Source organism: Lycium ferocissimum, chromosome 5 (genome assembly GCF_029784015.1).
Source record: "Lycium ferocissimum isolate CSIRO_LF1 chromosome 5, AGI_CSIRO_Lferr_CH_V1, whole genome shotgun sequence".
Classification (NCBI taxonomy): Eukaryota; Viridiplantae; Streptophyta; class Magnoliopsida; order Solanales; family Solanaceae; genus Lycium; species Lycium ferocissimum.
The window spans coordinates 30,983,756-31,007,729 of NC_081346.1; the positions used below are offsets into that span (position 1 = coordinate 30,983,756).

General features: G+C 34.8%; 1 protein-coding gene and 2 pseudogenes across 5 annotated transcripts; all 3 read right to left on the reverse strand.

The window, feature by feature from the left end:
• Window positions 1–9,545: 9,545 nt before the first annotated feature.
• Window positions 9,546–10,750, reverse strand: LOC132057713 (phytochrome B-like; annotated as a pseudogene).
• Window positions 10,712–19,115, reverse strand: LOC132057714 (pentatricopeptide repeat-containing protein At5g62370-like; annotated as a pseudogene).
• LOC132056688 (uncharacterized) lies at window positions 18,004–23,900 on the reverse strand. Of its 5 annotated transcripts, none has more exons than XR_009414891.1 (9): window positions 23,732–23,900; window positions 23,509–23,637; window positions 23,305–23,344; window positions 20,512–20,587; window positions 20,223–20,423; window positions 19,903–20,115; window positions 19,400–19,799; window positions 19,245–19,303; window positions 18,004–19,141 (listed from the first exon to the last, which is right to left on the reverse strand). XR_009414891.1 is itself a non-coding variant. In XM_059448992.1 (8 exons), the coding sequence occupies exons 1-7, from the start codon at window positions 23,772–23,774 to the stop codon at window positions 19,443–19,445; spliced, it is 1,059 nt and encodes a 352-aa protein (XP_059304975.1). In that variant the 5' UTR covers window positions 23,775–23,900; the 3' UTR covers window positions 19,235–19,303; window positions 19,400–19,442. The 5 variants fall into 5 exon arrangements, 2 of the variants coding, with proteins under 2 accessions (XP_059304975.1, XP_059304974.1); XR_009414889.1 differs by having other exon boundaries at window positions 18,004–18,945; window positions 19,065–19,141; window positions 19,245–19,799; XR_009414890.1 differs by having other exon boundaries at window positions 19,245–19,799.
• Window positions 23,901–23,974: the final 74 nt, after the last annotated feature.

Sequence of the window (23,974 nt, forward strand, 5' to 3'; positions counted from 1 at the left end):
TGTCCGCAACAAGAAATTCTAACTCCTCCTCAGGATAGGTCAGCCCCGTCGCTGACAGGGACGGTGAGTGTGGTGGTGTCGCAGAATAGTCCTCACCTTGGGTTAATAGCGGTAGAGGAGCCATGGCCAAGACTAATGCGTAGTGCCAAATGAAGGAAGATAGTGTTCCAAGAAAAAAAGATTCAGAACTCAGGAGAGAATTTAGAAGCAAACAAGGGTTTTTTGAAAAGATGACGTTTAGGGTTTAGGATCAAAAGTGCATGGCAAGAAGGGGATATATGGGCCTTATATAGTGGGCAGTGCAAAAGGTTTTTGAGGGGTTCAAGAACTCTGACAAGGAGCGATTTCCCAAGAGTGAATTGGCGGCTAAAATAATTATGAGCTGACATTGGACAGAGTGCAAGGATTTGATGGGAACGTCTTTTCCTAGGCGGCTAGATACGGCCTACTCGACTTTATCCGGATCCATTTCCCGAACAATATTTCCCTTCGAAAAATAGGGGGACTATCTGTATACGGATAAAACCGAGGACAATGGTACCCTCGGTTTCCCGACATGGGAGTTAAGTTCACGACGATCATTTCCCGACATGGGAGTTAAGTTCATGACAATCATTGCTGGGTCGAACTAGTCCCAGTCAGGTCCGAAGTCGGGCAACGGGTTGAAGCCAGACTAACCACACCTGGTCCCGGGTCATTGAGTTGGATTGGAGTTAGATACCGAGTTACGAAGAGAAGGCGGTTAATCACGATGAGTGAGGGATCGAAATATCCACCATCGGTATATTTCGCTCCGATCTCCGCCCATCGCCATTACTAGAAAGATTATGTATCTTATTTAGGCTTGTACTAGGGTTAGGACTCCTCTACTATATAAAGAGGAGGCCCCCTTTTACTTTTGGCAGTTCTTTTGACACACACGCATAACCTAAAGAGCAATTCAATTAATAACAAGTGTTCATCCATCTTTCTAAATTTTTTTATCATTGTTCATTATTCATTGCACATTCACTCTAGCATGAGGTTGGTTCCCAGAACTCGAGTCAACCTAGCGGCTGCTTCTCAACGGCAACCGTTGCTTTACAGTGGTTTGATCGTTTTTGCATTTACTTCTTTGTTTGTCGCTTATTAATCATTCGTGTTAAATTAAACCGCATATCCTTCGCACTGCGTACAAATTCAATTGTTATCCATTTTCAGGGTAAACAAAGTGTATCGCATAAATTGGGATAGAAGCAGTATTATGTAAAATAATACACCACTGTACTTTATAATGGGAAATTTGCACGATTGGCCTTTGTTGGGGGTGGTCTTTAGTTTTTGTCCCTCAAATTGTTGGTCTTTAATTTTTGTCCTTCGCCTAAAATACCTCGAGGTTCTAGGTTCGAACCCCAACTTAGCCATAAAAATAAAAAAAATCGCAAGGCAAGGCTTTGCAAAAAGTTTGGCCTTATGCGGAAGACTTTATCTTAATGCATAACTAAAAGTATGCCCCATAAGGCGTAACTTTTCCTTAAAGCATAACTAAAAGTATGTCTCATAAGGCGGAACTTTTCCTTAAGCATAACTAAAAGTTTGCGCATAAAGAAAGTTTCTTATATCTTCCTGCGTTATTTTAGTTATGCCATAATTAAAAGTGTGCCGCATAAGCAGAACTTTTTGCTTAAGGCATAACTAAAGTTTGCCTTATAAGCCAAAGTCTATGTATTAAGGAAAAGTTCTGCCGTATGGGGCAGACTTTTAGTTATGCCTTAAGGCAAAGTATGTCGCATAAGGCATAACTTTTTGCAAAGCCTTGTCTTGCAATTTTTTTTATTTTTTTATTTTTGTGACTGAGCGGGGCTTCGAACCCAGAATCTCAGGATATTTTCGGCCACCTTTTCAAGCAAAGGGCAAAACTTAAAGACCAACAATTTGAGAGGCAAAATTTAAAGACCATCCCAAAAACAAGGGCAATCCGCGCAAAAAAATGCTTTATCATATATCATATCATCATATCATATAATAATAAAAGTGGGAACAATGAAAGTTAAAAGTTGAATTACGAATTTACCCATCAAAAAACATTACTTCAAAAGTGTTTTCTGTACAAAGATGTAAATGCACATTCTAATTTTAAAAAAATTGATTGAAATAAATACGAATATGACGCCCATTCATATGATAAGCATTTACTAAGGCTTTTGATATTCTCTATCTTCCACTGTCTCCGTTCACTTTTACTTGTCCAGTATTCCAAAAATAAACTTTCACTTTTACTTTTCACTTTTAGCATATCAAGATAAGACAATTTATTTTTTTCTTTTTTACCATAGTATTAATTACTCACTTCAAAATATTTTCCAGATCCAATAAAAATATGCTCTAATTAATATGGGTGCATTGGTAAATTATACACTTCATGTATTATTTCAGATATCCAAAATTAGTTAAGTTGGAGGAAAGGAACAGACCTTTATTTTCTCTACATTCCAAACAAGTATTATTTCAAGATTTTTTGTGCTCATATATATATACACATTCTACAAATATAATAAAAATGTATGCAGATAACCAAAAAAGGAATAAATAAAACGGAAAGGGCTCAAATATGCCATTGAACTACCGAAAATGGTTCATCTATGCCACCCATCAATAATTTGACTCATTTATGCCATCACCCGTTATCAAAATGACTCATCCATGCCATTTTTCATTAACGCCGATTTTATAATACCATATATGACACGTGGCCTCCAATTAGAGGTCTACGTCGTTTAATTAAGCCAGCCCAATTTTAAATACCAAATTAACAAAAAAGCTGAACAATACACCCTACCCACCCACAACCATAATCTAGTTGGAGGCCACGAGTCATATATGGTATTGTAAAACCGACGTTAATGAAATATGGCATGGATGAGTCATTTTGGTAACGGGCGACTACATAAATGAGTCAAACTATTGATGAGTGGCATAAATGAGTCATTTCCGATGTTTGATGGCATAAATGAGCCAAACTATTGATGAGTGGCATAAATGAGCCAAACTATTGACGAGTGACATAAATGAGTCATTTCCAATAATTCGATAAAGATATTTGACCTTTTTCCGTAAATAAAAATGTGGGTCCTCTTTTTGTAACAAAGGCCGTCCCTTATCTAATAAATTTTACAGGTAAAACAATTCGCATTCATTTCTGGAAATCTAACAGTTGTTTTGGGGGAGCGTAAACGTCAATCCTATTCAAGTGGTGTAATACCTTTATTATATACTATTAAATGTGAACTCATGGAATTTTTGCTATCACAAATATAGATTCCACGTTAGTTTTCAATCCAAAAACTCAATTCCATTTCTGGGGGAGGAATTATCAGGATAGCCGAAAGAACAAGAAATAGTTTTCTTTATCCATTTGTGGCAGTAGGAATCTTGACTAACTCAATTGTCTCTAATTTTTTATTTCATTCTTATTAATCATCTTCTTTTTGTTGATGAATATATGAATTGTCATGATTGCAGGATGGAAATTTTCCAGATATAAAATTGTAAGTGAATTTTGTACTTTTCAAATCTTTAATTTTTTGAGTTCTCAGATATAATTTGTTTGTAATTATTTTTTATCTTCTAACCTTTTTCTTTTTCTTTTATTTTTAGATATACATATTCTAAAAAACTAATCAAAATTTGTATTCACGAAGTATTTTGAAGGTAAGTTCGATCTCACTGTTTTCACAATTACTCCTATAAAAGGTAAGTCTTTGACAATTATTTTGAGCTGTCTTCTTCATTGTTGGAAAATCATTCACTTTTTTAATATAATATTTGTACTCTTTCCTTTCTTTTTCTTTTTTTTGGCGTATGTTAAAATGCCTAAAAATTGCATGTTACACTACTCAAGTATTATGGAAAGGTACAAAAAAAGAAAAAGAAAAAGACAAAAAAGAAAGATAAACAGTATTATAACAATGTATATGAGATTAAAAGTTATTTCAAATTTTGTAGTACTAAAAGTCGTATTGATTTTTTTCTACATACATTCTTTAATATAGTTTAAGAATTATAATGTATCCTTATTTTAATATTATCATGCTCCTTTTTTGTTTATTTTCCCTTCATTGTATAGAATTAATTTTTATATGCGTATGAAAAGTTTTATCCATATTAATTACGTTGATTATGTTTACAAAAATGCAATGCAATTATTATGACAATATTTTGGTATGTTTTCTCTGGGTTTTTTTTTTTGGTTGGCCTTTATTTCGCATGTCATGACTCTATTATTCTTTTTTGGGTTTGAGCTTGTAATTTTTTCCTTTAAATTTGATGTTACACCACATAGAATTTGATGTTACACCACATAGACATTTTGTAATATTTTAATGCTAATGTCTTTTTGTTTGCCATGTTCTTTTCTGATTATTAAAATTTTAATTTGAAAACAAAATATATAAATTTCTCTAATAAGATAACGTCAGTTTTTCATGAACGCATGATTTTCGTGTTATATTCTGTAGTATAATTATATTCTTACGTCAAGTTCACATATAAAAAGAATTCTAATTTTGAACCAGACAAAAAGTACATGTACGTGCAATTATGTTATATACATCATATTTAACTTTTTTACTGTCAATAAATATTAAGTATCGCTATCATAAATTTAAAATATATATTCTTGAAATAATAATACATATAAAAGAAACTATCAAGTTTGAATATTCGAAACATTAGAAGCATTAGGGTACGTCAAACCAATTCAGTTGATTGTGTACAATCTCAAACTGCTATAATACTTATCGAAATAGAATATATCCTACTAAAAACATTTTTTTCTCCCCCCCAAGAAAAGGATATTCGCTCTACTTCATTACATAGAAATTTTCAAAAAATTGTGTTTTGCAGCGACAATAAACATTGATCAAGTGGAATCACCTTTCATCAGCTTGAGCTATCATTTATCCTTCAAATTTCGTGTAACACATTGCTTCTTCTAAAATTATTTCATGTTAAAACTTTTTGTTTTGATTAGCATGGAATAAACGTGCAACACGCGTGTCCTAAAACTAGTAATCCATAAAAGGCTAAAGCTTTAAGAAACTCATATGAGAATTTATTATCTTACAAGAAATATTCATGTTAGATTATGAGAGATTGAGCTTAACTTGAATATTGTGTTTCCCTTGTTTCTCCTGCTTAATGAAGTAATCAAAATTACTCCTAGAACAAATTCTTATTTCTTGATAATATCTTACATGAATTGAAAGTCTCTTTTGGTATTTTCCGTCATGCAACCTTGTTCAATCAAAGGGATTTTAGTATTACTCAACGCCAAGCTACAACATTTTCTGACTAACATGTCCAGAGAATGGTCATAAAACAAAGAACAAATGGCAAGAAGAAGATACAAGGAACATGAGGAAAGCAGAGCTAAAATTTACACTCAGTTTCAGAAAGAAAACAAAGGTTTGTATGACATGAATCAGCATTCATATACCAGTAGCTCAGAGAAGAAATACGATTGAATTTTATACCTGTCAACATTCACCAAAGTTATTCACAGACACACTTATTATATAGTTAATGCCAAAAGAAGAGTAAGCATGTGAACTTTATGAAACAAATATTCATCTCACTATCCTTCCATATGCAAAAGTAAAGAACAGTAAGTACGTACATGCAGAGGCGGATCCACGATTTAAATTTTATGGGTTCAATCTTAAGATTTTTAGCATTGAACCCAATATATTTTTAAAGTTAGGAGTTCATATCTACTATTTATTGCAATTTTAATAATTTTTTACACATAAATTTAGGCTCCACGTCAAAAGTATGGGGTTCAATTGAACCCCAACCTTGTAGGCTAGATACGCCTCTGCGTACATGTTCTTTCAAAAGTGACTTTTAAATCAAAATCTAGATCTGTGTCCCAAGCAAATGAGGCGAACAATTTTGAGTTTTATGCTTGGCACAAGGAAAAATTGCGTGTTTTCTAATCTCATTTTTATGACAATGCTGCATGCATTAATGTGAAACTAGAATGCAGTAAGGAACGAACTCCACTGACAAGAAGAAGGTGCTGGTAGTGAACTAACAGGCATGGACCACAACTAAGAAATCTTTTCTATAAATGAGAAACACACACTGCAGAAAATATCACTTCATAGATACAGCTTGTCATGAAAATCTAATACTCCTTATAAATTAATTAGATGAAGAGGAAAATAAGGTGTGCTTAAGCTCAACTACCAGATTGAGACTAAATAATGCGGAAAGAATAATTTGATGATATAACCATCAAAAGATTTTCATAAAAAACCCATTTCAACAAGACACAAATCAAGGAAATCCAGAGAAGCTGTACAGGAAGGAAACAGCTTTACTAATTCTTAGAGGTCAACAAAAATATTTTAACAGGATTATGCATACCTCAAACTGTATATCATGCTGCAAAATGGTGTTCTCTAGATTTATAAATTAAATAATTTGGAGAAAGCAAACCTCGATGCCCAGAAAAGGTTGTTCATTGATGTTGAGGGATTCAAGACCTAGTATACAAATGGTTTACCAAAAGTAGAGAACTCATTACTCTACAAATAACACCCAGTCGCCTATGTTAGCATGAACCTAATCGGTGCACCAAATTGACTAGAAACAGACACCAGACTTTCATCTACACAAAGATTATTCTTTCCCCAGAAAGGTTCTATTTCTTTCACTCCTAAGTAAAGGATCAACATAAAGGCCAGATCAATCGTACATTTTCAGCACAGTCCACCACAGCTACTTGCACCTGGGAAATAGGTCATTCAGTATAATACATTTTCAGAAGCTTACTCCATTTTGATGAGGAAAATACACCTGTTACTCATGTTATAGGAATGCCAGTGGTAGATACCCAAGATTTTCCTTTCAGCTGCCGAGTTCAACTACAGTGCCCAGATCGTGCCAAACGAGAATGGCCTAGGTGGTACGTGACTTGTCTACTGCAATTTTGGAGGCCATAAATGCCACAACTTGCACCTTCCTCTGACTCACTCTTAAAAACATCCGCATCAATGTAGAGGGGTTTTGTGAATAAACTCCCAGCAAACTGATTGGCAGATGAAGAAAAACAAAGTACAATTCCATTACAAGGTAACAGCTTGTTCATGAGGTGCACCTTTCCAGCTCCACAATCTGTTTCATGCCGAAAAGTCAACAACATCACATTATACTCCCACGAGTAACATACATACCTGAGCCATCAGCAAAGGAATCAGCTTCCTTTCATTGTTACAACAAACAACACTACAAAGAAAAAAGAAAAAAAAAGAAAAAAAAAATCCTCTGACGAAGGGAAATTCAGTCACTAGTAGTCCAAATTCAAGCGATATTCCCATTTAGACATTTGATCACCCGGTTGATATAGAGTTTTTTTAAAAAAAAAAAAAAAAAAAAAAAAAAAAAAAACTCTCCTTGTCAATGTGAAATTCTAAAATAAAAAAAATAAAAAAATGAGATAATTAATAAGTAGCCCCTATAGTATCTATTAGTAGGTATACCATATTGATATTTTTACTGAAAAACAAAAATCTTTGGAATATTTGCTCCAATAAACCAAATGTAGCTTAAAGAAACTTTGTACGCTAATAGATGCACTTTAATACAGTAATAAAAACCACAGATCTAGCTTAATATGCTTTACACTAACAAAGATTTCTTCACAAAAGAATCAAACACCAAAATAGGAAGCTTCACCTCACATGATAGCAGTAGTAGCATTTCACTTCATGTTCTGGTAACCATCAGCAAATCTGTAATCAACCATAAAAGCAACAAAAGAAGTTCCGAGAGAACAATAGTACCATAACAGCCAAAACCACCCACACCAAAAAAGAACAGCCACAGCATAAGAATAAAAGTAAAAGCAGCACTACTTGATAGCAGAATATCACACACCAGAAAAATAGTAGCAATAGCTCTAAACCAAAAAGCATGGCTGCACTTAAAATAGAAAATCCACGACATATCTTTTTTTCTGACATGAAAATTTCAATCTCATTGAAAGCTTCAAAAGATCGAAGATAGAAAACAAAGGACCAATTCAGCATTGAGCGTCTCATCAAGATAATACAATAACAAGCAAAAAGATTTAAAATGAACTTACACTGAGCCAGAAGTATCCTATAAATATGACATGGCTCAATAAGGGAATGATACAGGTTAGATGATTGCAAAGTTTCTCAATGTGGTATAGATATAAAACGTGCAACACATGGTTAGCTGGACTTACGTAAAGCAAGCAACCAACCATCTTCTCTTTTCTGAATTGCAGTCCAAAGATCAACAACCTTCAGATTGTTCTCTTTGCAACAGCTCTATACAGGCCTCTGAATACTGTCAACAGAACGCATTTGTTCGAACCAGCTCACTGCAATATGAACTGTCTGTCCAAGAGATGAAAAACTTGTCTCAGTAATCAAAAAGGAAATTTGGAAATAAGTACATCAAAATTATAAAAACTTGAAGCAGATGATAGGCATTGACCTTGTATTTTCACGAATTTGGCCTCATCAGCCGGTGGACAACTGAGAAGATGATGTGAATATTCTATGCAAGACTCTACTGATCCCACCCCAAAAAGAAAAAGAAAGGAAAAGGACAAATTCAGATGCAACATACTAGTTTGTTTATCTATGTGAAAGCCAAAGCAAATAAGTGAAACAAATACAAGATTTCTGATCATTATGTATCTTAATGTCTCTATGGAATCTTGAACCAAGCTATAATAATTCCAGCTCTTCATAACCATATTTCAAACTAGGAAAGAAGGTCAAATTTACCCCTAAACTTTGCGAAATGCTCTAGATATGCCCTCTGTTACTAGTTGGGGCCAATCACGCCCTCTCTGTTACAAAATAGACACACATTTGCCCTTATTTTCCAATTCAGCAAACGGAATCATTAAGAAAATAATAAAATCCATTAAAATAATATGAAAATAGAAAATGAAATAAGAAAAAAAAAAAGGAATAACTAGTCTTCTTCTCAGACCTGCTAACCCGAATCCTAACCTTTCCTAAAACATCATCTCCTCTAAAATCAGATGCGGATGGAGCACTATAACTAGGGGTTCAATTGAACCCCAAACTTTCGATGCGGTGTATAATTTATGTGTAAAATTTTACTAAAATTATAATAAATAGTAGATTTGAACCCAAAACTTTAGAAATAGGGTCAATGTTAAAAAATTTAAAAGGTTGAACCCCTAGAATTTAAATCCTAGATCCGCCTCTGTCCAAAATAACCACAAAACAACCACACCGTCAACCTTAAGTTCATCCTTTCCACTACTCGATGACAGTCACCGTTTCTCATTCCCGTCTAACAGCCATCACAATGAAAAATCAATCCTCTCCTGCACCCTTCAATGAAATCAGTGAAATAACTACCTAAAGATTCCACTCATTCCCTTCATCATTGTTGTGGCGTTACCCGCAACGCATATACAGATAACCATTTCAATCCGGAATGATTTTTGTTTTGTCCATAGCAAAAATTTCTGCCATTCCATCACAACATAAAAAAAATAGTTTTGCGACTTTACTAATATAGGGGATAAAGTTTAGTGACCACACGTGAAATTATCCTGTATATATAACTCATCTGCCAGCGGAGCAATTAAATAAAAAAAAGAAAAATTATAGAATGTACCTGAATTGAATATGCAAGACAGTTACTCCATCAGATATTTGCTTATACTTGGTCGAAGTTGGATATTCACCGTCAGGTGATGGTGCATACCGTAATATGTCCAGCAAGAAATCTGACAAGACCTTTTGAATTTTCACTTAGTCACCATATACAGTTAATGGCTTAATTTCCTCTGAAATATCCGGGATAATTCTTTCCCTCAGCAATAGCAACAGCATTCTATTACACTCCCAAGAAAAATTCTTCTTTCCCAATGGTCAGTGAACCATCCTCAATGATTTCCATATCAACACCCTAATGATCTTAGACATGTGCCTCTCACAAGCAGCACTTGCCTCTAGATACTGCTTCTGGTTTTCTGTCAAATATGTGGCCTCCAACAATGAGTTGTAAAGCACATACCTTTCAGAGGATTCTTTATTTCCTGTCAAATGTATGCCAACTCTTTCATCCGAGAGTAAAAATTCTTTTCCTGTTGCCACTCAACCCTTAGAGATTGCTGCAATTCAGGTTTAGCAAAAAAAATGAAAGTGATAAAACTGAAAATGACAAAAACCAGATAAGGAGACTCCTAATTTTTAAAAGAAAAAAACAAAAACAAATGACATTTAATTAAGCATTCAATATCCTTCTATAAGATTTACATTTTGTTCAGTATCTAGTCTTCCCCGTGACAGAATTGATCCACTAACTTGTGTTAACCTATTTGGGTTCCTATGTAGTTTATCCAAAAATTTAAACACGAATAATTCAGGAGAACACGCATATTGGGGATTACCTAAAGGTTGTCAACTGCACATAGCACACAACTACCTCACAAACTAGATACAACCAGTACATGGGCGGCGCTTATCAGAGTCCTGAAAAAAGAATAACAAATAGGATTTATGTACACCTGAGAAGCTCCAGGTCAATAGGTCATCAACGTTAGAGTCAAGAGAATACCGTACTAATCAGAAACTTTAAGCAAAAAAAAACAGAGTTAAGAAGTACACATAGTTGGTGGCTCAAAAATTACCAAAGGGAATTCTGAGGGTACACAAGCTGTAATGTGCAACTCCACACAAAAGTCCATATTCTGTTGATACTCATGGATCAGAAAGGGAAGGAAGCCCAGCAATATCGGAGAGATTGCATATCCAGCCTCAAGCTTGTGTTTATCATAAATCCTCTTTTCTTAAGAAGCAAATGTTTCATAAAACGAACTTCATGCCACTTTTTATTTTTTTCTAGTATACAAATCAACAATTTAAGATTATAGCCACAAGGGACATATTCATTGGCAAGCATATCCTGACATATCTTCAATGCATGAACACCCCAATTATTAGTACAAAGAGAACTGAGAAGATTTTCATATGCTGCCCTAGAAGGGGCCAATCCTTTTTTGCGCATTGTGTACGAGAGCGATAGAACATCAATGGGCCTTCCATGCTTGCATAGACCTCTTATTAAAGTGTTGTAGACAATGTTATCTGGCGCATTCATTATGTTGAAAAGACTAACAGCAAGATCAATTTCACCCTTTCGGCAATGCCCATCAATTAGAATAGTATAAGTAACATGATTTGGTTGGAGGCGATCATGTTGCATCATATCAAGGCGCTTGTATGCATCTGCCATCCCCTCTGCCCACATAAACACAGAAATTATGCCATTATGCAAGTACAAATTTGGAATTAGGGTGCTTGTATGCACCTTCACTTTGTTTATCCGGTAAAGTGCAAATCTTTTTAGTTGTTCGTGAGAGCTAACTGATATTTTCGAACATTTTTCCTTAGGCAACATAGTACTCCGATGAAGTAGAGGGAACAACATTTCCTTAGATTCTTCATACTGTCTCTAGGGAACAAGCCGTTTCCAATTAAGTGACCTAATATTTCTAGAAACGCCACTGACCAAAGTAATGTAAGTTACCACGTCTGGCTCAACCTTACTTCTTTCCATCAAATCAAACAACTTAAATGAGAATTCAATGTCTCCCTTACTTAAGAATTGTTTTATGAGAGAAGTATATAGAACCTTATTTGGCTTGAAACCGTCTTCTATCATTCGATCGAGGTATTCATGGGCCTTCTCTATCATGTTGTTCTTAACCAACCCACTTATAAGAGTGGTATAAGCATAGTGGCTTGGTTTAACTCCAACTTCCAACATTTCGTCGAAGAGCTTATGGGCGTGAATAGCTCGCTCATTTCTTGATAGAGCAGTAATCATTGTCACAAACATAAATTCATCAGGATGAATTCCAGCCTTGCGCATGCTCCTGAAAATTTCAATGGCCTGCTTTGTTCGCTTGTTTCTGCCCAAACACCGAATGATGGAGTCATATATAGCAACACTAGGCTCCAATCCCCTCTCTTCCATTTGGTCCAGAACTTCAAATGCTGATTGTATGTCGTCACCCTGCTTACAGTCATTTACCATAATCAAGAATGTTGCTTGATTTGGAACTTGACGTTGATCTCGCATAACTTCAACAAGGGAGTTGGCATCCTCAAATAGTTCCTTTTGGCAAAGGCACTTGATCATGGAATTATAAGCTGACTGTGAAGGCTGAAAGAGAAAGGCTTTCCATTTTCTCCATGCAAACCATAGCAGAATCAAGTTCTCCTCCTAAACACAAAGCGGTCATGTATATATTGAAAGCAACACTAGCCAGATGTAAGTTTCTTGCCACAATTTCTTCCAAGAGACGATCAATATCAAGCATGATATTTGTCGTACTGGTAGGGCTACGGATGTAAGATAGGTCAATACTGTAGAGAAATATAGCAGTAGAGAAATATAGCAGAAGAAAGGTAAATCGGGAGACCTTCTGTTACGATCGGAAAATTCAACTAAAGAAGAGGAAGCTACAGAAAGGCAAAGAGAGATTTGAGGTACAACTTTGTTACGGGAGAAGACTCTTGAATTGGCTTGTATTGGGTTTTTATGGGTATAACTTGGGTTGATTACAAATACCTAATATCACCCCTATTTATACTTGTCTAGGGATGCTTCTAGATACTTGTCTAGGGATGCTTCTAGATATTATTCTAGATACATTCAAAAGAAAAATCTAGTTATCTTTATCTTCTAGTATTACTCTAGAATATCTAGATTTTTCTTCAAGATAATTATCTAAGATAGTACACTAGGTTATTCTAGAACCTTTAATAAATATCTAGTATTTTTGTACCTTCAAAAAATCAACTTTATTTCTTCACACTCCCCCTTAAAGTGATTTTTTGGAAACTACCCCGAGCTTGTTGCGGAAGACCTCAACCGAAGCTTTTTTTTTTTAATAAGAAATTTATTATCAAGCATATTTAATTCGGAAAAGGGTCAAAAATACCCCTGAACTTTCAAATATTATTTATTCATATCCTCCGTTATACTTTTTGTCCAATTGTACCCCACAGTTATACTTTGGCACTGATTAGCCCCTAATTGAGTGACACGTGGTAGCCTCAGAATAAAATTTTGGGTTAGTTTTAATTAGAATCGGATATTATAATTGGGAATGTGTCATTTTATTCTCAGGCTGACATGTCACTCCGTTTAAATTAGGGGAAAATCAATGCCAAAGTATAACGGTAGGGGTACAATTAAACAAAAAGTATTAACGGAGGGTACGAATAAATAATATTTGAAAGTTCGGGAGTATTTTTTACCCTTTTCCGTATTTTATTAAATCAATTTTCCTACACCAATCTCATTCTATTAAATATTGTTCACCACCTATTAAGAAATTTATAATCAATGGGTAGCCAGAAATCTGTTTAAGAGTGTCCAATGAGTAAAATGTGCTATATCACAATGAATAAAATTAGAATGTATCGATAATTGAAAGACCAAAAGTGCTACTAACCCTTGTCATAACAAAAACGATTATTTTTAAATGTCGTTTGGGTACGATTTGGTTGAGATTCGAAAAAGATAGTGTAGTACTTAAAGTTGAAGTCGAAAAAAGGTTTTTTAAAAGTTGAGGTTGTGTTTGAACATGAAAGCACAATTGAAATTTTGTGAGTAAAACCTCCAAAAACCTATTTTTCACTCCAAATCCTATATATTATCAAGTTAAAAGTTGAAATAATAAACCAATTTAATAAAAGGAAAAGGGGCAAATATACCCTCGCCTTTATACAAATGGTGCATATTTGCCCTTTTCTTAAAGAGACCTATATTTAATGAATTAAAAAATAATTTACCGTTATTTTTCAATTAAAAATTGCAATGTGGCTTTAAGAAAAAAATCAAAAATCAAATAATTGTGCTTCATCTTCATGCTAACCCATTTGTAAATCTCCATCAAAATCACTCAAAAACTTCACCAAATTATTCCAAATTTCAGATATGAACTCCTCAAGACATTCTCGATCTTTTGAAATAACACTCGTTCGAAAAGGAGCTCGCTTGCGGAAATCTGAAATTTTCAACTTTGAGCTTCAAGCTCCTTCAATGGCTGATAATGAAGAAAGTTCATCAATGAGTGCAAAAACAAAGGTGCTTAGAAGGGGTCTTAGGCCCCGTTTGGACATGGTTTGAAACCATGGTTGGACATACAATTTGAATATTTTAAGTTATATTTTCTCTTATAAATATAAAACCCCACAAATTGTGAAAACTATCAAAACATTCTCAATTCTTATACAATCTTACCAAATGAACAAATCATAGTTTATAACAAAATTAGTACATTACTAAAAGGCTTTTCTAAAAAATGCAACATCAATTAATCAAATTTTAGTTCAATAAAATTGAAAATTTAACATGAATAGTAATGTAACTAGTATTTAATATAATCTTCCCACATAAATTAAAGATTGATAGACATAAATAAACGTTAGTAAAAGTTAATGAGATTAGCAAATGATTGATGGGGATAATTGTTAAAAATATTTACCAACTTATGGGGTTTTTTTTTACAAAATATTAACTTATGGATTAAATTTTGTATTTAAAAAAGTTGAAACCATGTTTCAAACCCAAATCATATTTTTTTGGATGATTTGGGTTCAAATCATGATTTCAAACCAGGTTTCAAATCACGACTTAAAATTGACGGCCGAATGCTGTCGATGGCCAAACGCCTACTTAGTTTAGGACCATCTGAGGTTTTCAGTACAACGCGGCGAGGTTTGAGTATGGGGCCATCAGAGATTTTTGCAGGGACAAAGGCAGGGAAATTGGGCAAACAAGAAATAAATTTTACACCCATTCAGCCAATGTTTTTGGAAGCTCCAAGAGATTGAAGAAGAGAGTTTGAGTAGCAAAGAAAATGGAGAAAGTTCAGTTGCAGCAAGAACTATGGTGGCTTCAAGGCAGGCAGTTACCACAATTGCATCAAAGAAGAATGTTTAAAAGGATGATGTGTTTTTAAGTTCATTGTCAGAGCCATTGAAGGAGCTTCAAGCTCAAGTTCAAAATTTCGGATTTCCGCAAGCGAGCTTCTTTTCGAACGAGTGTTATTTCAAAAGATCGAGAATATCTTGAGGAGTTCATATCTGAAATTTGGGATAATTTAGTGAAGTTTTTAAGTGATTTTGATAGAGATTTACAAATGGGTTAACATGGAGATGATAAGTAATTTTTTGATTTTTCATTTTTTTTTATTTTTTAAAAGTCACATTGCAATTTTTAATTGAAAAATAAAGGTAAATAATTGTTTAATTCATTAAATATAGGTCTGTTAAGAAAAAGGCAAATATGTACCATTTGTATAACGGCAAGGGTATATTTGCCTCACTTTTTTAACGAGAGGTATATGCGCTCCATATAACAAAGTGAGCGGTATATTTGCCCCTTTTTCCTTTATTAAATAAAAAAATTAGAATTTAAATATTATTTTATAATTTGGAACCAAAACGTATGACCAAACGGAACCTTTAGGGATCGTTTGGTAGATAGTCGAAATTATCCCGGGATTATAATCCCGAAACTAATTTATCCCATCTATTGGATTATTTTATACCATCTAAAAGATGGTATAAAATAATCTCAAAGATATAAATTTATACCTTGTACCAAACATGGTACAAAAATTAGTGTTGCGATATCCCAGCTTATGATAAATTTATACCTTGTACTAAATATGATACAAAAATTAATGCTGGGATATCCCAGCTTATACCTTCTACCAAACGACCCCTTAGTTTCCCATGTTGTGCGCCGAATTCGCCTAGCTAGGTAATTATAAACTTGCCACTTTTCCTCCGTACTGGTAGTTACTTAGTCCCCAACGAAGCACTAAATTTGATGTGTTTTCAGGGTTTCCACTAAGAAGTTTAGTTGTAAAAGTAATATTTATAAATATTTAATTGAGATAAAATTTTGAGATATATAATAAAAATTAATAATATACTAATGAAATCACAAATATAAAGATCCTTTATTAAAGTTAGAATTTACATTAGCGAATGATTTTCATTTTCAGATTTTCTTATTAAAATAGAGCAAAATAGACTTTAAAGAAAATTTCAACTTTTATATATGTCTGGTGGGGTTTTCATACATAATTACATAAATTATTTATTTACCTATGTATCTATTTTTCTTCTTTCATAAGATAGTAAATGCTTGGATGAAAGTGGTGTCATTTTAAAGTTGAAAAAGGTCTGAGTGAAACTTTTCAAAGTGTCCTTGCTTGTCACTGTTGAGCCGCAGTGCTCGGTTGTTTCAAGAGTGTACATTATGTGTAACTTTCATAAAATATAATATTGGACCTTTATACACGATATAATTTTTCTATAAAATATGTACAATTGAATTGACCACCTTTGATACAATGTAGCTTTGCCACTGACTATAGTTTATCTTCACAGTAACTAACATTCATTTTCATCACTATACGACATATCATTTATAATACTTCCTCTATATTTACTTGTCCTGTATTGACTTGGCACATTCTTTAAGGAGCCATAAATAGAATAACAGTTTTACTATATCATCCCTAATTATTAACTAATAATTCCTTGAAGCTTCCAACCTGATAATTAATAATAAAGGTAAAATAGGAACAAAACGATAAATTATTTCTTGATTTTCCAAAGTGGACAAGTAAAAATAGACAATTATTTTTAATATACAAGACAAGTAAAAATGGATGGAGTGAGTAGGCACTTACTATATTTTTCCTTCTTTCAATTTCTTTTTCCATCTTGAGATACTTTCAATACTAACTCTCTTTTTTTTAGGGGTTTTCACACCAATGCCACTATTTCTGGGTGGTTTTTAATTTTTGCCCTTCAAATTTGTGGTCTTCAATATTTGCCCTTTAGCACTTTTGCCGAGGCACAAACTAAATTTCGGCCGGCATAGTTAGCATTTAGCTTTGGCATATGTATTATAACATCTCATAAGTTATGCCGGACAAGGCAAAACTTTCAACTTTCAACACAATAAAAAAAAAGGCATAAATTTATATTTCGCTCGACATAGTTAGCTTTCAATTTCGGCATATATATCATCACATCCACAACTTCCGGCACTTAAGACATGAGTCTCACAAAATCAAGCCCCACGCGTGAGCCTCGAGGCATTTTGTCAGTGCTCCACACCGGAGCAAGTCCAAAAAATGTCTTTTAAAACACTGATTAACAGAAGATGTCATAAGTGCCAAGGGCTTGGTCATTACACGAGGGATTGTCCAAATAGAAGGATCATCCTTCCTCAAAAAAAAAAAAAAAAAAGGGGGGGGCCAAATAGGCCAAGCTACACTTGCCATGTAGGACTATGATCGCAAAGTTGGTAGTGGTGACTGTTCTTCCGTTACATAACGTTCAAATATACCCTTTCCGTTTATAAAAGAAAGAAAGTCCTAGACTTGTTCAAATCCAAGCAACTAGACTTGTCGAACAAGTAGATATCTAAATGAAACGCGCCTATCTGAACAAAATTTGTTCAAAATTTTAGTTCACTTTGTATTATTTTAAGGGAAATCCACAAGGAAATTAGTGGTAAATCAAAGCAAACGAATTAGTTTAACAAACTAAAAGCCATCTGATCTGGAACATCTTTGATAATTTTAGATCGGGCAGGTTATGTTATAATTCGTAGTTTAACTCATTCTAACCTATATCATTTTGACCCAAATAAATTTAAACGGATTGAACCATGACCTATTTATTAACCTAACCTTTTGACCCGCCAAAATTTGACCCAACTCGCTCATTCAACACCCCTAGTGTACATACTTCGATCCAACATTGAATGAAAATTAATCTTCTGCCCACTGTTGAAATATTTAGGGGATATATCCATGTCTGTTTTAGGATAATGCTATCTTTAGATCATGTAAAATCAAGCTCCCAAAACCTTTTTCAAGATTAATTTGCCAAACCCTTCCTTGGAACTTGATTAATTCTATTATTAGCCGTAATGACCATATGTTAGTGATAAAAAAAGTTGTTGGTAATTAACTTTTCTGACAGTCATGAAAAAAGAACAAAAATAATGATAAAATAAACCTTGGGTATCGCAGTGGAAGATTTAAGTCAACTTTGCGTTCTCTGAAATCCTTCCACAAAATGCTTTCTAACCAAAAACTCCTCAACACCAATTTTTTTTGCAAATACATGTTCTCTTCGGAATGGAGGAACATGATGCTCAGCTTCATGCTTGATCTCAGTAAATCCTTGCTGAAGGACTCCCAAGGTGATGCTGAAAAGCCATTATACATATCATCTGTTCTTCACTAGAGTGGAAGTAGAATTTTTTAACTTTTGCTTCCCAAAAGAGAGTTCGCCAAATATTCTTCAGTAGCTGGCCACAGTAATAATCACTACATTGGGTCTGTGCTAAGCACAGGGGCCTTGGCCAATCTAGTCTAGACACAGTTTCTATAATTTCACAGGCAGACATTTCTAGAGCTTAGTCTGAGCTGAAGATACCCATCTCCTTGCAGTAAAATAAAATGCAGGACGAGGGAACGTATAATGTATCCGTTAAAGAGGAAATGTCTGAGAAAGTGATACTATACATGAAGCCTGCAGGTACTAACCCAAGTGGACAAATAAGCGCGTGTTTAATGTTTGCAACTATTACCTATTCAATGATCAGTTGTTGATTGCACATTAGAATCATTAGCTGCCTTATGTCCACAATGCTGCCTGCATGAATTTTAGCTCCACACACAAGAAGGTAGAGGGATGGTAAGTAAGTCAGAATAGAGGTTACCTATCTGAGCTCGGATGATAGACAAATTACATGGAGCCTTTCATATTCATGAGCTCACTGACACGCCAAATATGCAATAACAATTAACACTAAATTGCTCTGAGCCATCTGAATAACCAAATGAAAAAAGATTCTGTTTTATCATCTAAATGACCAAAAGATAAAGGAACTAAACCAACGATGGCCAGCAAGTCATTCTGCAATCCACATTTAATAAAATTTGTTACCTCACTTAAGGAATAACCATGCAAGGATCTCCCTCTAGCAGCATTATCCATGCATAACTAATGAATCTGTTTTTTAACTTCATGAAAATAGGTGACCCCAGATGAGCGAGGATCAGAACCTCTGAGAACGTTAAACCAAAATAGATCATTAAAGAGTCACGACAATGAAGTTATACCTACCTCAACCCTTTCTTCTCTAATTATATTGATGATAGGGAGATGGTATAGTCTCAAAAGAGCTGTGAGAACAAAAAACAGTTTCACACATGATGGCAATGGCACTTAGGACCCGAAAGCATACATTCATGAAATTGGTGAGTTATAAAAAAGTCTACCTCTTCAAATTTCAAAGTTCAGACATCTACGATTTATACTCCTCTAATACTTGCGAACTGGACTCCTGGACCTCCTGGAACCATGTCTAATAGGAGAGTGTGACCTGCTTCTATCGCGTCTCTCCCTGCTTCTGTTTCTCCCATTTCTGGAAATCCCATGTTTCCAATCTGGACCCCTTTCGAAATCACGGCTTCCTCTGCCATTCCTGTCAGGGCCACGATCTCTTCCTCGGTAGCGATCCCGTTCCCTCTCATAATCTCGATCTTTGTGCTTGTCCCTGTCAGATGATTCACTTCTTCGTCGTCTGCTGTCATTTTCTTTCTCCCTCAGCTTTTTCCTTTCTTCTGCTTCTTTCTCCCTGGCTAACCTTTCCTCTTCCCTTGCCTTCTCTTTAGCAGCCTGGAAGCAACATTACAGTCCATTGCGTAGAATATCATTTGTAACTAAAGGCAGAAAAATATGGTTGCAGTCTGTGCTTTTGTGAGGAAGAGAAAAGCAATACCTTGTACTCGGATAAGAAATCTCGAACCATCCCATAGCCAACATGCTGCTTACCAGTGACGTGAGACTGAGTCCTCTCTGCAGCATCATTTGCGACAAGAAACGAACCACATGTCTCGCACAAAGCCATCTTTTTCTCTTGTGCAATCATTAGTGCACTGTTCTGCTGTGTTTGCTGACTCAGGGCCGTCTTTTCACTGTTTAACATTTCCACCTACATGAATATCAACAAGACCGGATACTCTCATAAGACTCTACCACCATGATATTGCAAAATTCAAGATAAAAATGAATTAAGTAGGAAGGTATTATCAGCCAAACCTTTCTCATGAGAGCTTCAGCTTCATCAACTTTCCCAGCTTCACCAAGAGACTCCACTTGTTCTAGCAAGTTTTTAATCTTCTCCTCCAAGACAGATAATTGCTCAGATTTTTCTGCTGATATTGGAGGAGGTGGGGGAACTTCAACCTCCTGAGCAAGGCGTTCCCGACCACGCCTAACTTTCTTATCCAAGTCCATCACCTATGATAACAACAAATTAAGCATATTAGATATTCATTCAGAGAACACGTTGAAATAGAACTCTGAAACTCGTCAGTCAATAACCTACCAACTTCTCACAGTAATGGGCTAGTTCTGCTTCAAACTTGGGAGCATAAGAATCGTGTCTCGGAGAGTTCTCAAAACTGAAGAAGGAAATAAAAAACTTTCAGAACAATGAAGAGTAGCGTACAGAGAATGCTTAATGCACAATAATCTTGCATGCACAAAAGAAGAGATAAGTGACTTTTGGAGAGGCAGGTAAAATCACTCAAGCTACAGCACTAGAAGACCTTCATACAAACAGGGATGATTAATACACCAGTAAATGATTTAAGAGATGAAATTGTTATGAGGTACCAACTAATCATAGGAGGGATAAGCTGGTACTTCCATCATAAAGAGGACCAGTGATCAAAATTTCAATTTCACACTTCACTATAACTCAGCAGCCAAAACATGCAGCTGCATCAATACCAAAGCTGTGGCATAAAACAAAAAATATTGGATCTGCTGCTGATTGTCCTTGATGCAGAGCAACAAACATGGAAGCAATTGCGTTTGACACTACATTGGAACCTAAAGGAAGTATTACCTTTTCAAATAAAAAAGAACATTGGAACCTAAAGGATGCTGCTCATTTATAGTCCTATAGCAGTTTGCACTGGTTTTTTGACATCTCTATCACGTGTTATTATTACAGATTTGAAGGTTTGCTGACTGATGAGTTTGGACGGGTTCAAGCTCTATGAGAAAGCTTTTCAACACATACAGAATTCCAACAGCTGCTCTCAGTAGCCTACCGACGAAACTAGTTTTGAGGCTTCCTTTTCACTCTTTCCAGCTCAAGTATGGCTACTGTCACGCAACTACCATAATTCCAACATAACTGACAGACTATGGTTGTTGAGAAGCTAATTTAAAACTTATGGTATGATGATCTTACCACTCAAAAGAATTAAGCTGAAACTAGGTGTACAGTTCAACCTTGCTTATGTTAATTACCACAAGATTGAAATCTTGTTTGCTTTACATTATTTGCAGCTTCATTAAGCTAAGCTCTGAGAACTTGCAATCCTTTTTCTTTTTTTCTTTTTTTGAAATGGAAGAACTTGCAATCCTTTAAAGAAAGTAACAGCATAAGTTCTATTTTGAATCAAGATATTATGTAACGGTCATATCCATTAAACATTGGATCACTATTTGGCAACCAATCATAAGAAATGAATAAAGTTTCTACAAATTTCAGGCAGACAAGACATTTGACAGTGGATTTCACCAGCCATATGAACCATACTGAGAAAAGATAAGAGTATCAAGCTCCAAGCATGGAACCATCTGGCTGAACTGTAGTTCAAAAGTTCAAATTTGGAGAGTCATATACAAGCTAGAACGTATGGAGAGTTGACAAGACCATCAAGAAAATCTGGGTGATGATCCTTGCGGTCATTCTTTGGTGTTTGTGGATAAGAGGAATCGAATATGTTCTGATGGAATCTCAACTCCAAACCATTCTAGATGTTTGCTTAACCTTTTTCGTTGGACCAGCATAACCCCTGGCCCTGTAATTAGCATTGACTATTTTTTGGACTTCGTTAGTTCCCTGGAATTAGATTGACACACTGTAAAGGGACTAAAACAATTATGTATTTGGAGTCTTTTGTAATTTGCATCTCCTTGATGCCTTTTTAATGAATAGCTTGTTTGATCAAGCTTCTCAAATCTGCTTATTTTGATAAGTACTTCACACATAAATTTCAAAAAAGTTCTTTTGGAGAGTAGCAATTTGTGTTTGGTTAATCACTTCGAAAAACACTTTCGCCAATATTAGAGCTACAATTTGTGCTTGACCAATTTCAAAAAGTGCTTGTGGAGAGAAGTTTTTTCCGCTTTTGAAAAACAACTTCAACTATTAATCAAATACCTTACTTTTCCTCAAAAGCTTGACCAAGCCCCCAACTCTCTAAATTAAGCATATTTTATTTTATAAATAAATAAAAAACACTTTTGGCTTCCCAGAAACTTAGCCAAACAGGCAAGAAATACCTTACTCCATAAATAAAAAAGTTCCAACTTGAAGAAAATTTCAAGACAAGGCAGTCAACTGAAAAGAACTAAAATCACAGTCAAGCATTCTACGGAACTTTGGATAAGTAGCACTCAACCGCCACTATCCTTACATTTCCTCAACTACCCTTCTTAAAAAGTTGAGGAAATGTAACTTTCAACTTTCAATTGAAGCTCAAGCTTTCAACTTTCCTTTCATCCACCATCATGTTGAGACACTTCGTTACAAAAACTACTCTTTTCATCCTAAAAACGACGACAAGATTTAGAGTAATAGGGTCAAACAATCTTCTTTTTCCTTTTTGGAGTGAGTTCATAAATTACTCTAATTCTATTTGAAATAAAAGTTACATATTTCGAAACTACATAAAAAGAAATATAAATCACAAACATTTACGATAAAAAATATTTTGAAAATGTTCGAAAAATAAGTAATAGCCAAGCAAAAGACCATTCTCTTAAAGTAACGTTAGTACCATATAAAAATGGGATATGCTGAGTAATTTTTTGTCATTCCTAGAGTCTTGATGAACTTGTTTGATCCAATTAAGTTAAGATATAAACCACAATAACCATTCAACATGTGCTTGCCATAGAAATAGTAGAGGTCAAAACCTCACAAGTCGCGTTGGCAGATAACAGTATATCAATTTTTATTTTTTTATTTGGTGAGGGAAGGAAGTATTGCAAGGAAAAGTAACTAATTTTCTGCATGAAGGCCTGAAATATAGATCAGGAGCCCAAAAAATAAACAAAAATGGCAAGTCCCAGAGAACAAAAGCAAGATTCATCTTACCTTTCCTTCAACTTTGCTTCATGAATTTTAAGGCAGGGTCCTACATAAAACAACAAGTCAAAAACAATCAGGAATAGTTTTAACATCCCATTCCAGGCCAAAATGTAGGTAGTAAAATTATCCCAGACATATAAATTCAATTTCCATGATTAAAGAAACAGTTTTTTCATGAACCAAATAGAGGAGTAGGATTTAGGAACTGACCCAAATCACTTTTGGTATTGACGAAGAGATCGTGTGGGCAAAATCGAACCATATAGTATGCACAAACTTCCTTGTCGTCCCATTTGACTTCCTTGTACCCTCTCCTCTCGTCTTCAGTTAAATTCCGAGCTACATACTCAAAATAACAAATTATCAAAATAAACTGTACTCTGTAAACCAAATCAAAGATAACTAAACGAATGATTGACATGTTCAGTCATACCTGAGCCCATTAGTTCATCCAACAAAGCTCTCTGAGCGTCCATGGCTGGAAGAAAACTAATCAATTGGATGTGATTATTCTTGGTTTATATATAAATTAGGGTTTCATAGTAGAATTTGATGACAAACTTCGACCCAACCGAGGACAAAGGTGTGTGTTTCTCCGTGGGGTGCCTAATTTGGGGTTGCTTGCCTTTGTTATTTTCTGGTTTAGTCCTCCAACTTAATGTGAAAAGTCATGCTT

What these genes read in the sequence shown, in the direction of transcription:
- LOC132056688 (XM_059448992.1), bottom strand. Translation starts at nt 23,774, where the DNA reads ATGGACGCTCAGAGAGCTTTGTTGGATGAACTAATGGGCTCAG. An exon ending in GGATGAACTAATGGGCTCAG is followed by an intron (nt 23,638 to 23,731) that starts GTATGACTGAAC and finishes TTGAGTATGTAG; the next exon opens with CTCGGAATTTAACTGAAGAC. An exon ending in CCCATTACTGTGAGAAGTTG is followed by an intron (nt 20,424 to 20,511) that starts GTAGGTTATTGA and finishes TTGTTATCATAG; the next exon opens with GTGATGGACTTGGATAAGAA.